Raw genomic sequence first — 12,151 nt, forward strand, 5'->3', positions numbered from 1 at the left:
GCTACAGACAATACTGGAAAATCCTGCACACAAAGCATGACATGCTGGATAATTACAGGAGCAGATTTATCAAAAGAACCGTTCCACCTCAGAAGATCACAGGAAATCATTCCATCAATCTTTACAACTCCTCCCTATGATTGTTATTGGGAATACAGACCTACCCCTGGATTATTTCCACTTCTCATTATCATGTATGTGATTGTTTAGGTTTGTTCAACTTTGGAGTATTTATTTTAACACACAACAGTTCTTATTTTTCTACCTTTCATGTTTAAATTTAAAGTGAGAACATTATAACAAGGCAGTTTCTCCCCCATGATTAATAAATTATTCGGATTCAAAGCATGAAAGCCTTAAAATAAAAGCCTACATGGCTAAGGTTGCGTAATAGCATTACTGCTGACTGACCCAGTGTTATAATTTTTTTCATTAAGCACAGGTTGAGTTTTAATTTTTTGTTAAACATAAGATTTTATTTTCTAATGTTGAACTTTTTAAGTCAGATTTGTTTGGGTTTTTTTTTATGTTTTTCAGATGATGCAATAAAAAGTCTACGAAAAAGTCTTGATTAATGTGTGTATACACTAATACAGCAGTAATTACACTAATTTACAGAACAATACTGTGCAAGGGTCTTGAGCCACCCCTCAATAATTTATATGCTGCTTCCAAGTAGTCAGACTTTCTTTCAATTTTTAAAGTTTTCTTGTGCAGTAGTTCTCCAGACTTCCTGAAGGTCTTTTAATGTTTTTCTTCGGATAATGGATGCTTTTTAAATTATTTCCTTAGGAAAGATGCATCTGGCTTTTCAGTTGATCAATTAGTCATCTGACGCTTCATCAGAAGTGGTCTCGGTGGAAGGGCGGCTCTCAGAAAACCATTCTTAAGGAAGGGAAACTGGGAGCAAAGGCTGATGTAAGCCAAAGTATCCAAGAACTGGACTGAAAATCAATGACAACAGGTCTTATGGCATGACAAGTGCAAATTTGAAAGTTTTTGTTCATCATTGTCAGCATGTATGGAGAAGGTCAGGAGAGAGGTCCAACAGTGAGTGTTTACAGCCATCTCCTAAACACAGTGGACACTCTGTTATGGTTTGGGGCTCCATTTAAGTTGGTGGTGTTGGGCATTTTGTCAAAACTGATGTAAATATGATCACAGAAAAGCACCATCGGAGTTTGAGTCACCATGCAATATCATCTAGAAAGCATCTGATTGGAAACCGCTTAATTTTTCAGCATGAATATGATCCCAAACACACAGCCAACTCAGTAAAAGCATACCTGGGTAGAAAAACAGAAGGGAACATTATCAGTCATGAATTGGCCTCACCAGAATGTGGACCTCAACATTATTAGAGCAGAGTGGGATCATCTTGACAGAGAACAGAACAAAAGGCAGCAAACATCCAAAGAAGAACTTTGAATGTCCTTCAAGAAGACAAAGAAAGTTCAAGATGTGTTGAAGAACAAAGGTGCTTGTACCAAATAATGATTTTGAAGAACTTTTATGCTTTTGCATCTTTTATGCTTCTGATAATCAGCAGGCATGACTCACATTTGTAGGGACTTTAATTTGCGGCATTGCATCGTCTGTACGTAATAATTGATCCGAGGTCAAAGCGCGCCCTCTGCTGTTCAATGCTCACCCACGGCAACGACCAAAGTGACGTGACTGTCACATTACACCGCCGGTCGGGATGGGCAACGGACACCTCCTCGCCATCTATATTTAGATGTTTAACCTGTATAAGCAAATCCTAGAAAACTGCAACCATCGGGGGAGCCAGGCGGTTTGGAGCATTAAGGCCAGGCAGCAATGGCCACAGTGAAAAAGGACGACAGGCTGACGAGGTCTCAGAGCTTCGTGTGCGTCGGTTTCGCCGGGTTTTTTAGCAAAACTGTCACGTCACCTTTAGAGGTGGTCAAAATTAAAAGTCAGGTGGGCACCTTTCACTCCAAGAGGGGTTTCTGGCAAAGTTTTCTCATCATCTACCAGAATGAGGGGCTTAGGGGATTTTGGAAAGGAAATCTCGCCTCTTGCCTCCGGTTGTTTCCCTACAACGCAGTTCACCTCGCAACATACAGAAAGTGAGTAAAGTTACTTATACTTATGGTTTGTCTCACGCTGTGTGGACTGCAAAGCATTTTATGTGATCGTTCGACCCAAATTTATCCTAAATAGTTTGTTATTCGACTTGGGTCACGTGACGTCGACTTTGCGTTTGTGTTTTGAGGTGTAAAACGGAATGAAACACGCTGAAATTACAGAAAAAATAATATTCAAGTTAATTCTTTATGTATCAGGACCTAAAATAATAAAAAATAGTTGACGTAAATGGTCTGTTTTTTTTTTTTTTTTATCCCTGAAGTTAAAGATGCACTTCCTGTTTCTCTATGTGAGTCGCACGCTCCATTTTAAGCCAATCAGAAGGCTGGATTTTCTCAGCCGAGTTTTAAAGTCGAGGGTTGTCTCTTCCCCGGGTTTTGTCTCGCAGGTAGTGTGCCGTTATTAACCATCGTATTCCTGAGGTGCAACATGTTATATATTCCCGAAACTGGTAGAAAATGGTAGAACTAACGTTTATTTTCTCATAATTTCGGCTTACTATCGAAATTGCGTTTATTACTGAGTAGATCGAAATGTCCAATTTTGACTTATGGATGGCAATGGAAGACACTGGCGTCACTTCAAATTCAGTCAAACCTTTAAGCCGTCCCATTTTTTTTTCAGTAGACTCAAGAATCCTTCAAATTTATTAGGTTAAACTGTTGAAATAGTTGTTTTTGCTTGACAAATTGCTCAAATTATTAATAAAACCACATCCACAATATTTGAGATTTGGGGTTTCGTTCTTTGAAGATGTCCCAAATTTCCCAGCCCCGCTTTGTTAGGGTTTGTTATATGTTGCAGCTCTGATACGTAGAAATATAAGCAGTTGGATGAACTTTGGTTTGGGTCTGCGAGTCCTGTGGTTTTACAAAAAATCCCAGTGAGAGGAAATAATGCCTATGAGGCAAAAATGAGGGCATGTATACCGATTCACTGCTGGGTAACTTCAGGACAAAACACAGGCAGTAAGCAGCCGGCAAGACAACAGTAATCCCGCAAAGAATAGCAAATCTACTGCCTACTATCTGTATTAGTCATTATGTTTCCCGATGAGGTGTTTTTGTTTCGTTTTGTTTCTTATACGCGTGTGCGCACATAAATAATACGCCCTGAGTGGCCAACCTGGTGTCCTATGCTGTACACACAGTTCCAGGAAAAGAAGGCCTTTTCCTATATGTCTGTGACACTCACAAATACACACACGTGGATTCAGTTATTCACGTGCTTCTGTGTTGGAGGCTTCCAAGAAGTGCTCTGAAATAAAAATAGGTGCAGTAGATGTCCGAAAAAATATTTCAAAGCAGCAGAGCTTGTCTGACTGCTCTGAATACACTTAATGTCATTTGCATGTGTATTTTAAATACTAACACGATGCATAAACAAACAGGGTGGCCTTCGATGTTGTGAACAACCACTTGGATCTTGTCTTTTTATATATAGCTATCTATTTATACATGTGTATCTATATATCCATGTGTATGTATTGTGTTGGACTGTCTACAAGACAAACTGTCTTACAGGGACATCTGAGTTTTATTTCTCATAGATTTCTTTCTTTCCTCTGTGTGCAGGATAGTCCACCTTCACATGGATGAACTGGGCTTCATCTCTCAGTGGAGAGCCATATTTGCTGGTGGACTGGCCGGTGTTGTTGCTGCTCTGGCCACGTACCCGCTGGAGGTGGCAGAAACCAGGCTGATCATTCAAAACTGCAGGCAGCCCACATACATCGGCGTGGCTCACTCCTTGTCAAAGATCTACAAGAACGAGGGGCTGCTCGCCCTCTACAGGGGATTTTCCCTCACTGTCTTGGGTTCGTATACACGTTGCTACAAACTAATTCGTTTTTAGTGGATCGTGTAAGATTTTGCATATGAATCTCATGTCACGAAACTCCACCTTTACCTTTAGTTTCATGTCCTTACAGGTGCAGTTCCCTTTTCTGTCGGATGTTATGCAGTTTACATGAACTTGGACAAGCTGTGGCAGGAGCCTCCTGTTCGCTTCACTCCCCTGCAGAACTTAATAAACGGCTGTTTGGCAGCAGGAGTGGCTCAAACCCTCTCGTACCCTTTTGAAACTGTAAAGCGGAAAATGCAAGTAAGTTTACAGAACACCTTTTCTGCTTGTGGGGTATGTTTGGAGAACTGAAACAGGACTATTTTTTGTTTTTTCAAGCTGGAAGTAATTAAAATAGAAACATAAAGATAGATACACCATAGATATTTTTTAAAGGTGTTAAATGGAAGTGTTACAGCTGCATACCGATGCTGGAAATACTGTGTTGGTCTTTTTAATTAAGTTCATATTTCTTCTACAGATCTCTCAGCTGCTGACTGAGTAATTGGGAAATGATTGTAAACACAACACATTTACAGTGTAGATGCGCCTACATGCTGGCTGTAGTACCATATTTAGTCCATAAGAGGGCAGTAGATGTTTACCTAAGTACGGGCTGACCTTACTCAGCCACTCAATGATTTTGAGTATGTAAAGTTAACATCACAATTACTTCAGTGGTGATTTACCTAAATATAAAGAGAAGAGATATTTACTGCATGTGTTTTAAAATGTTATAATCACAGGAGTCGTTGGTCTCCACCATGTTGCTTTTAAATAAGGGTGTCTATACGCTGCAAAGGACTCATTGGGAACAATGGTGTGGCAAAGGACAGGATTCTACATCCGGTTTTATCTGCCTATTATTAGATGGGTTCAGCAGAACAAGGTTCAACAGCAGCTGGGAATGTGAATGTGTCCCAGCTCTGCAGAAGCTATAGATATGTTCTCTAAAGATAGCCAGCAACTATCAGACAGCCGGCGTGTGTTTCCAGTCTGCTGAAGCATCGCACCGACGTCACTTACTTTAAAGAACAGTCCTGCGTAAAGGCTTCATTTAGCTATTCAGCTGTAGTGTCTGTCATTAAAAAGCTCAGAGTTAAACATTAATTCGGGACAGAGCACAGAGAATGGGGGGAAAACAGCGGATGATGTTTGCTGAGGCTTGGGGTAATGATTTAAGACGTGTATAGTTTAACTTGCTGGCTAGCTTGGCTAGCTTTAAGTGTCCTCTACAGATGAAGCTGTTTGAATAGTCCTATTGGTCTCGTGCTTTATCCATGAAACACAATAATCTAATTCTGATAGTTGCTCTCTGAATCTTTGGCACTACTTTGGTGGCCCCTCCAACAATATGAAGATATTTTATATTTACCTGTGACTGTCCTTTTGCATTTACTGATAAATGACAGCTGAATAAAATCAAACACATAGTGTCACAATATTATGTCCTCTGACCTTCCCGGTTCTGAGTTAATAAGCACCTTCAAACTCTGATTCACCATTTCCTATTTTGGCTTTCATTCTTTTTAACAGGCACAAAGCGCCCGTCTTCCCCATTTTGGAGGAGTCGACGTCCATTTCACTGGAATGATCGACTGTTTCATGCAGGTGATTAAACACAACGGCGTCCTTTCACTGTGGAACGGCCTTACTGCCAACACAATAAAGGTATGATTCACTTATACATTGGTAGCAATTTCTTGTTATATGGCCAAAGTACGGGTCTGTTTGATCTTCTGTTATATAAATAAGAGCATTTACGTGTTTTACGCAGGAACAAGGGGCGGGGCATGGAAAGCAATGTTTAGTGTGCGTAGTTCACAGCAGGAATTTCACTACCAAGGTGGAACAGCATGCTCCGCTCTTAAAGCTACAGATCCCTTCATAGCCCAAAACTGTTTTTACTTGTGACCGTTTTAATGAAAATAAAGTGCATACCGAGTACAAGTTCTCTGTCGATCTGTGATCAAAATAATAAAGTGTTGGCGTGACTTTAAAATGCAGTTGTCTTTTGTTACTCCCCTACAGATTGTTCCCTACTTTGGCCTTCTTTTCACCTGCTTTGAGATGTGCAAGCAGGTCTGCCTTTACCGCAACGGTTACATTATCTCCCCCTTGAGCTACAAGCTCACACCGGGGGTCGACCAGAGCCTCGGGCCGAACGAGCTGGAAGAGGTCAAGCGCCACTTGAAAAACAGGAACTTTGGCTCAGGGGATTCGTCTTTGAGAAATCGATGGTGATGCTTTACGTGAAAGATGCCTGGTTTATTAAAATAAACGAGAGAGAGGGAGCGAGAGACTGAAAAATGACACAACAGCAAATCCAAGGGCATCCAGGAGCCTACCTCTCTCAGACTTTTACATTTTATTCAAAAGTATTTTAAAAAGTTGTTTACCCATCCATGATTTACGATGGCTTTTTACCTGACATGTGCCTTTTAGGATAAATATTTATTTTGGGAGCTCTTTGCTGCATTAGAATCAGTGCCATAGTCTGCTCACATAAAATAGTTTTTAAAAAAATGCTCATGGATTTTGTGAACTCTGACCATCATGAGCGCCATGTGACAGGTTATAATTTTAATGTATGAATGAAGGCAAAATTTTTAATGAGTTTTAAGTTAAAGTATGTCATTATTGATGATGTATTCCGCTAACATGGCAAGAAAGAAAAGTGTTTGTGAGGTTTAAATGATTTGTTTTTCATTCTGAAGGTAAAAACATTGATTTAACCTCCTGTTTGCTGAAACCCACATTCCTCTACGGTGACTTTGCCCTTAAGTTGTCTGTCAGCAGTCTAACCCGTTTTCAATTGTTTAAAGTTACTACGGACATGCACCTTATTTAAGGTGCTTGTACTTTACAAGTATTTCCATTTTCTGCTAGTTTAAACTTGACATTGACCTCTACTGTTTTGTTTACTCCAACAAGCTACTTTTCAGATTCTGTAATATGTGACGGATTATTATATGAAAAGATATTAACAAGAATTTTTTTTATAGCTGAATACGTTTACTGGTTTGTTTCTGCATTTTCGGTCAACTCTTCAACCTCCTCTCTTGCTTGTAGTGGTAATTTGCTTTAGGCCAATTTGTTATTTGGTTTAAAGGTCTGTGTGCTCAGGTTGAGAGTGAAATCAGTCAGGTGACTGTATCACGTCAGCTCACGTGGGCAACTCAGTGGCAGCCAAAGGACGTTAACAGCTGGGATGACCTTTACCATAACTGTGAGGCCTCATCTGCCCCAGAATGACATTTGACACGACCTTCAGGTTAATCTGAATAAGAATGGTAATAATATAACGCCGTGACGGCGCCTCTCACTTCTGTTCAGATGCGACTTTGCAAGTTTTGAAAAGTCGCAAAAGTAATTCATAAACTTTCCCTCATGCGGGACTGATCTCGTGCCTCGATTTATCTGAGCGACAAGGGAAAGCTCCAAATCTGAATCGAAGGTCATCGCCTGGCCCCGCCCACTACTCCTAGAGCCGGCCAATCGCAGAAAAGAATCGAAGTTCACGTTTTTTCTCGCGCACAGCCTCCTTAAATCCCCTCACTTCTAGATAGGATTCGGCCATTTCAACCCCACCAACAGAGTAGCTGGACGGCGGCTGATAGCAACTGAAGATGAGTGAACAAGCTATTTCCTTTGCCAAGGACTTCTTGGCTGGTGGTATCGCCGCTGCCATCTCTAAAACAGCTGTAGCTCCCATCGAGAGAGTGAAGCTTCTGCTCCAGGTGAGTGTGAACTGCTTATATCCCTGTGCAAACACCTGAAAACCTAATGACACTGTAATTATTGACATCAGTCACATACGTGTGTTGACTACTGCTGTTGCTCATTTGCAGCTTTTCTTCTTATTTCTTATGTTTGGAGGGGAAATTATTAAGATGCTTATGCATGTGGCAAATGGTTTAAAATCTAATAGTAATGGAAATCTGCTGCATCGTCAGGAGTAGAAACTGGGCTAAAAATAGTAAATCGAAGCGGCTCTGTCAGAGATTGGTGCAGGCACAGATGAGGAGCGAGCATAATCGAGGCGCACCACACTTGTTATGTAATAGACCGGCCTGAATGCTCGCATGAAAAGCGGCATTGTGACAGGAGAATGTGACCGTCTGTTGCCACTGTGGTGTTTAAAGTTATTCTCGTGTCAAGACAGGTCATTAGTTTGTCTTGACATCAAACAGCCAAGGTCACAGCAAGGTTTGCGCCATGGCGCTTCACTGCTGCATTGGGCCCGGCCTCAGCAGTGGCAGTGGCAGGGGGCGGGGCCGTGAACTGTTGAATGAAAGGGCTGTCCACCTGCACATGAAAGCAAATGTGTGCGACTCAGTAGAATAACGGGAATCTCCCAGCTTAGACAACTCAGAAGGTGACCAGGTGAAAGCTTGAAGAGGAAACGGGATATGACGAGCTTCACTTGTTGCTGCCTCTAATGCACTGCGGTGTCTCTGCTTTGTTTACAGGTGCAACATGCCAGCAAACAGATTGCGGTCGACAAGCAGTACAAGGGCATCATCGACTGTGTCGTTCGTATCCCCAAAGAGCAGGGCTTCCTCTCTTTCTGGAGAGGAAATCTGGCCAATGTCATCCGATACTTCCCCACTCAGGCCCTAAACTTTGCTTTCAAGGACAAGTACAAGAAGATTTTCCTCGACGGCGTGGACAAGAGGAAACAGTTCTGGAGATACTTTGCGGGTAACCTGGCATCTGGCGGTGCCGCCGGAGCTACCTCCCTCTGTTTCGTCTACCCCCTCGACTTCGCCAGAACACGTCTCGCCGCTGATGTCGGCAAAGGGGGCCACGAGCGTGAGTTCAAAGGTCTGGGAGACTGCTTGGTGAAGATCTTCAGGTCCGATGGCCTTAGGGGTCTGTACCAGGGCTTCAACGTTTCAGTACAGGGCATTATCATCTATAGAGCTGCTTACTTTGGCATCTATGACACAGCAAAGGGTGAGTGTTTGCTGAGAGACATTACAAAGCTTTATGTCTTTTTACATAGCAGTTTTTAGCCTTGTAATCTCACCGGCTAATGTTTCTCTTACAGGCATGCTTCCTGACCCTAAGAATACGCACATTATAGTGAGCTGGATGATTGCTCAGAGTGTGACTGCCGTAGCTGGTCTTACGTCCTACCCCTTCGATACTGTCCGTCGTCGTATGATGATGCAGTCTGGACGCAAAGGAGGTAATAAAACTCCAACAAAATCAAAGTATAACTTCCTCTTCTTTTTTTCCCCCACTGTTCTATTTAAATGAGGTTGTAACATCTGTGTGATTCTGTCTCTTCCCCTTCAGCTGACATCATGTACACGGGCACCATTGATTGCTGGAAGAAGATTGCACGCGATGAGGGCAGCAAGGCCTTCTTCAAGGGAGCCTGGTCTAACGTGCTGAGAGGCATGGGTGGCGCCTTTGTGCTCGTCTTGTATGATGAGCTTAAGAAAGTCATCTAAGATGTTTTTGTATGTTCACTGTTCATGTTGTGAAGTTTAACTGTAACATATCTTGTACATTTGGAAGGACTTAAATGCCGAGCTATATTTATAGGGACCAACTAGTATTTTCTACTAGTTGTACTGGGGGAATATGTTATGCACTCTTCTCTTGGCCCATTCATTTTCTTTTTTGTTTTGCCCCTTACCAGAATGTCATTCCCTGAACACAGGAACCTTGCCAGTAAGCGAGAAATAAAGGCAACCTACAGAGTGAATCTCCGGCCTGGTTTTGAGGTGTAATGCCATGTATAAAGTGTACGCGACAGAGTGTGACTGAGATCCCCGGCTGCGCGTCTCCTCAGTCACGCCTCCTGAGGAAGATATTTGGCTGCCTCTTGTGAGAAATGTAATCTTAGACTTGCAGGTTGCAGTTGGGGGGCAGCCAAAATCAGCTGCGAACGTTGACCCGCAGACGATATTTTAACCGAGACATGCTCGCAGCGAAATGATTCACAGAAAGTCATTAGCTTTAGCAGTCTCCTGTGCATTTACAGAATTATAAAATAGTTTCGAAGAACATTTGCACAGGTGACTTCCTCTAGGATTACCTGTTGTAAGGTGGATTATTCCAACCTTCTAAATATACTTTTATCTCCTGCCAAGCCTCTTCTGACTCCCAACTGGTGTGACTGACGACTACGACCTTGAGCCATTTGTCCAGTTACCAGTTTGACACACAAGTTATTTACTGTCACGCTGAAGGGATCTCGGGATGAAATGAAAGTGTATTGGAGGAGATTTCTGCATTCTGGCTGGTTATTAAAACACATAAATGACAATGTAGAGGGTTTCTACTGGGGTGCACTGCTTGTGTCCACGTGTATTTAAAGGGGGTGTCATAAATTCCTGCTGATACATGATCCTGGCATGCGTAAAGAGGCACATGATTGTCGCTTGTGTAGGACAGGACATAGTGTTCTTACTGGTCCAGCTAATCGAGAGTGGGCAGGCCGTTCTATAAAAGTCAGCTGCAGACTTTGTGCTCTTTGGTTTAACTCAACTTTGGTTCAGTTATGTCTGTTTAATTAAATTCAAACCTAGCTTAATGTTTGAAAGTCAAGAGAAGTGTATATTTAAACAGTTTGATCTAACAGTGGCATCCTGACACATGCTGGGTATGAGACCATGGGGACACTTGGCCACTTTAATCTGCTCTCTTTATTCAGACATGATAGAACTGCTGCCCCCTCTGAACATCATCTCTGCATTTATGCATTTTTTTTTAAAGTTTCATTTTAGAGGAAATTTGACAAATGTTACTAGTAAAAGAAACTGAGGGGAAAAAAAAATCTTTGTAACCCAGGTTCTGGATCAGTGCAGCGTATTCAAAATCTCTAGCCGCTGTGGACTGTTAGCGCCCCAGAAATCCTCCATGAGTCTTAAGTCACTGCTTTAATTACTCTTACCATGGGTGAATGAGAATATTAAGGTCTTTGACTCACTGTGCAGCTCTTAAAGTTCATCAGAAGTTTAATTCTGTCACTGGCAATGTGCCTTTAGTGTTTTCCAGTCTTTGATCCAGTGATATGTCCTCAAACTTAATCACTTACTTCCAAGATGACAAGCAGAATTAATCAAATTAATCTTGATGAGACACAATGACTACGACTTAGACGCTTAACCCAAATTGATCCTGAGTGGAGGACACAGTGCTGCTAAAAAGAGGCTAACAGATTACATGATTTACTCAGCTGGACTAATCTTGCTTTCAGTGATTCACAACGACTTGGACCCGACCTCTTACCCACAGAAATTAGTTTTAATGCTGTTTTCTCCAGTCTGGTCTGAAAGGCCCTTCTCAGCAGGTAGCCCATAGTTAATCCTTCATTCAGTAGGCCTCACGTTACAGCTGTCCCATTACAGCTTTAACAGGGATCACAACCTTTTACTCACTGTCTGCGTGGCTTAAGATATGCCACAGCTCCTTGAAGTAACACGAGTCCTTTACTCAATTCCTCAGTCATAAAAATAGATGAATTTTGCTGGTGGACTGTATTACTATTTCTCAATATTATTTCATAGTGGCTCCAGTAACCACTTGAGTAGCGGTTTATACATTTGCCTAAGAAAGATTTAGTCCTGGGAGTAAACACAAAGGACATCCACAGTAAAATCTCTGCCAAATCAAACACGCAGAGCTGCCCACTGTGGCAACCCCTCATGAGTAAGGGAGCAGCCGAAAGCAGCTTCTTCTCATTATTTTTAGTACCTTTATTACAAACAGAAACACACGCTGCTCCCGGACATTTGCAGTTTTTATGATGGAGAGTAGGCGATAGCTTCTTAAGTAAAGGTTGCACTGCCACAGGGGAAAAAACACTAATGACATGTAAAGCCACATAAAAAAAAAACATTACCTGAAGCATAACATGACCAAATAAACTCACCCCGTGAGTGTTATCTCTCTGTTTTACTACTAAAACTGAGGCTTTAATGTCTCATTACTAGTGTTTTACTGTTATTATGTTATTATGAAAAAATGTGGTGTCGTTAAAAAAAAGTAATATTTACACAAAATGAGTACAATGCTGTGCTTATGTAAAAGTACATAGTTACATTCCCGTACTACGCTATGCAGGTCTACGGATCACTGAAGATACCCTTTACTACCCTTTACTCTGGGCGATGAGAAACTTCTGTCAGCCGGGCTGTTGCGTAATTTCGGCTGTTAGACCGAGTTACGTCACGGGGTC

At 41.8% G+C, this 12,151-nt stretch overlaps 2 protein-coding genes across 2 annotated transcripts; both read left to right on the plus strand.

Annotated features, from left to right (window-relative positions):
• The first annotated feature begins 1,656 nt into the window (after positions 1 to 1,656).
• On the plus strand, positions 1,657 to 7,390 carry slc25a43 (solute carrier family 25 member 43). The gene is made up of 5 exons (XM_086302795.1): positions 1,657 to 2,093; positions 3,687 to 3,928; positions 4,043 to 4,215; positions 5,491 to 5,625; positions 5,986 to 7,390. The coding sequence occupies exons 1-5, from the start codon at positions 1,822 to 1,824 to the stop codon at positions 6,196 to 6,198; spliced, it is 1,035 nt and encodes a 344-aa protein (XP_086158921.1). The 5' UTR covers positions 1,657 to 1,821; the 3' UTR covers positions 6,199 to 7,390.
• Positions 7,391 to 7,516: 126 nt separating this feature from the next.
• Positions 7,517 to 9,673, plus strand: slc25a5 (solute carrier family 25 member 5). Its single transcript, XM_086302806.1, has 4 exons — positions 7,517 to 7,694; positions 8,427 to 8,913; positions 9,008 to 9,148; positions 9,259 to 9,673. Exons 1-4 carry the CDS (start codon positions 7,584 to 7,586, stop codon positions 9,414 to 9,416), a joined length of 897 nt encoding a protein of 298 aa, XP_086158932.1. The 5' UTR covers positions 7,517 to 7,583; the 3' UTR covers positions 9,417 to 9,673.
• Positions 9,674 to 12,151: the final 2,478 nt, after the last annotated feature.

Source organism: Aulonocara sp. 'chitande type north' Nkhata Bay, linkage group LG2 (genome assembly GCF_057382095.1).
Source record: "Aulonocara sp. 'chitande type north' Nkhata Bay isolate Kocher_YH1m ecotype deep benthic linkage group LG2, A_spYH_male_GT1.1, whole genome shotgun sequence".
Classification (NCBI taxonomy): Eukaryota; Metazoa; Chordata; class Actinopteri; order Cichliformes; family Cichlidae; genus Aulonocara; species Aulonocara sp. 'chitande type north' Nkhata Bay.

Excerpts from the sequence above, each read along its gene's own strand:
- slc25a43 (XM_086302795.1), top strand. The coding sequence starts at position 1,822 with ATGGCCACAGTGAAAAAGGACGACAGGCTGACGAGGTCTCAGAGCTTC. Across the intron at positions 2,094-3,686 it reads CACCTCGCAACATACAGAAA|GATAGTCCACCTTCACATGG; the intron begins GTGAGTAAAGTT and ends CTCTGTGTGCAG. Across the intron at positions 5,626-5,985 it reads TTACTGCCAACACAATAAAG|ATTGTTCCCTACTTTGGCCT; the intron begins GTATGATTCACT and ends ACTCCCCTACAG.
- slc25a5 (XM_086302806.1), top strand. The coding sequence starts at position 7,584 with ATGAGTGAACAAGCTATTTCCTTTGCCAAGGACTTCTTGGCTGGTGGT. Across the intron at positions 7,695-8,426 it reads GAGTGAAGCTTCTGCTCCAG|GTGCAACATGCCAGCAAACA; the intron begins GTGAGTGTGAAC and ends CTTTGTTTACAG. Across the intron at positions 8,914-9,007 it reads CATCTATGACACAGCAAAGG|GCATGCTTCCTGACCCTAAG; the intron begins GTGAGTGTTTGC and ends TTTCTCTTACAG.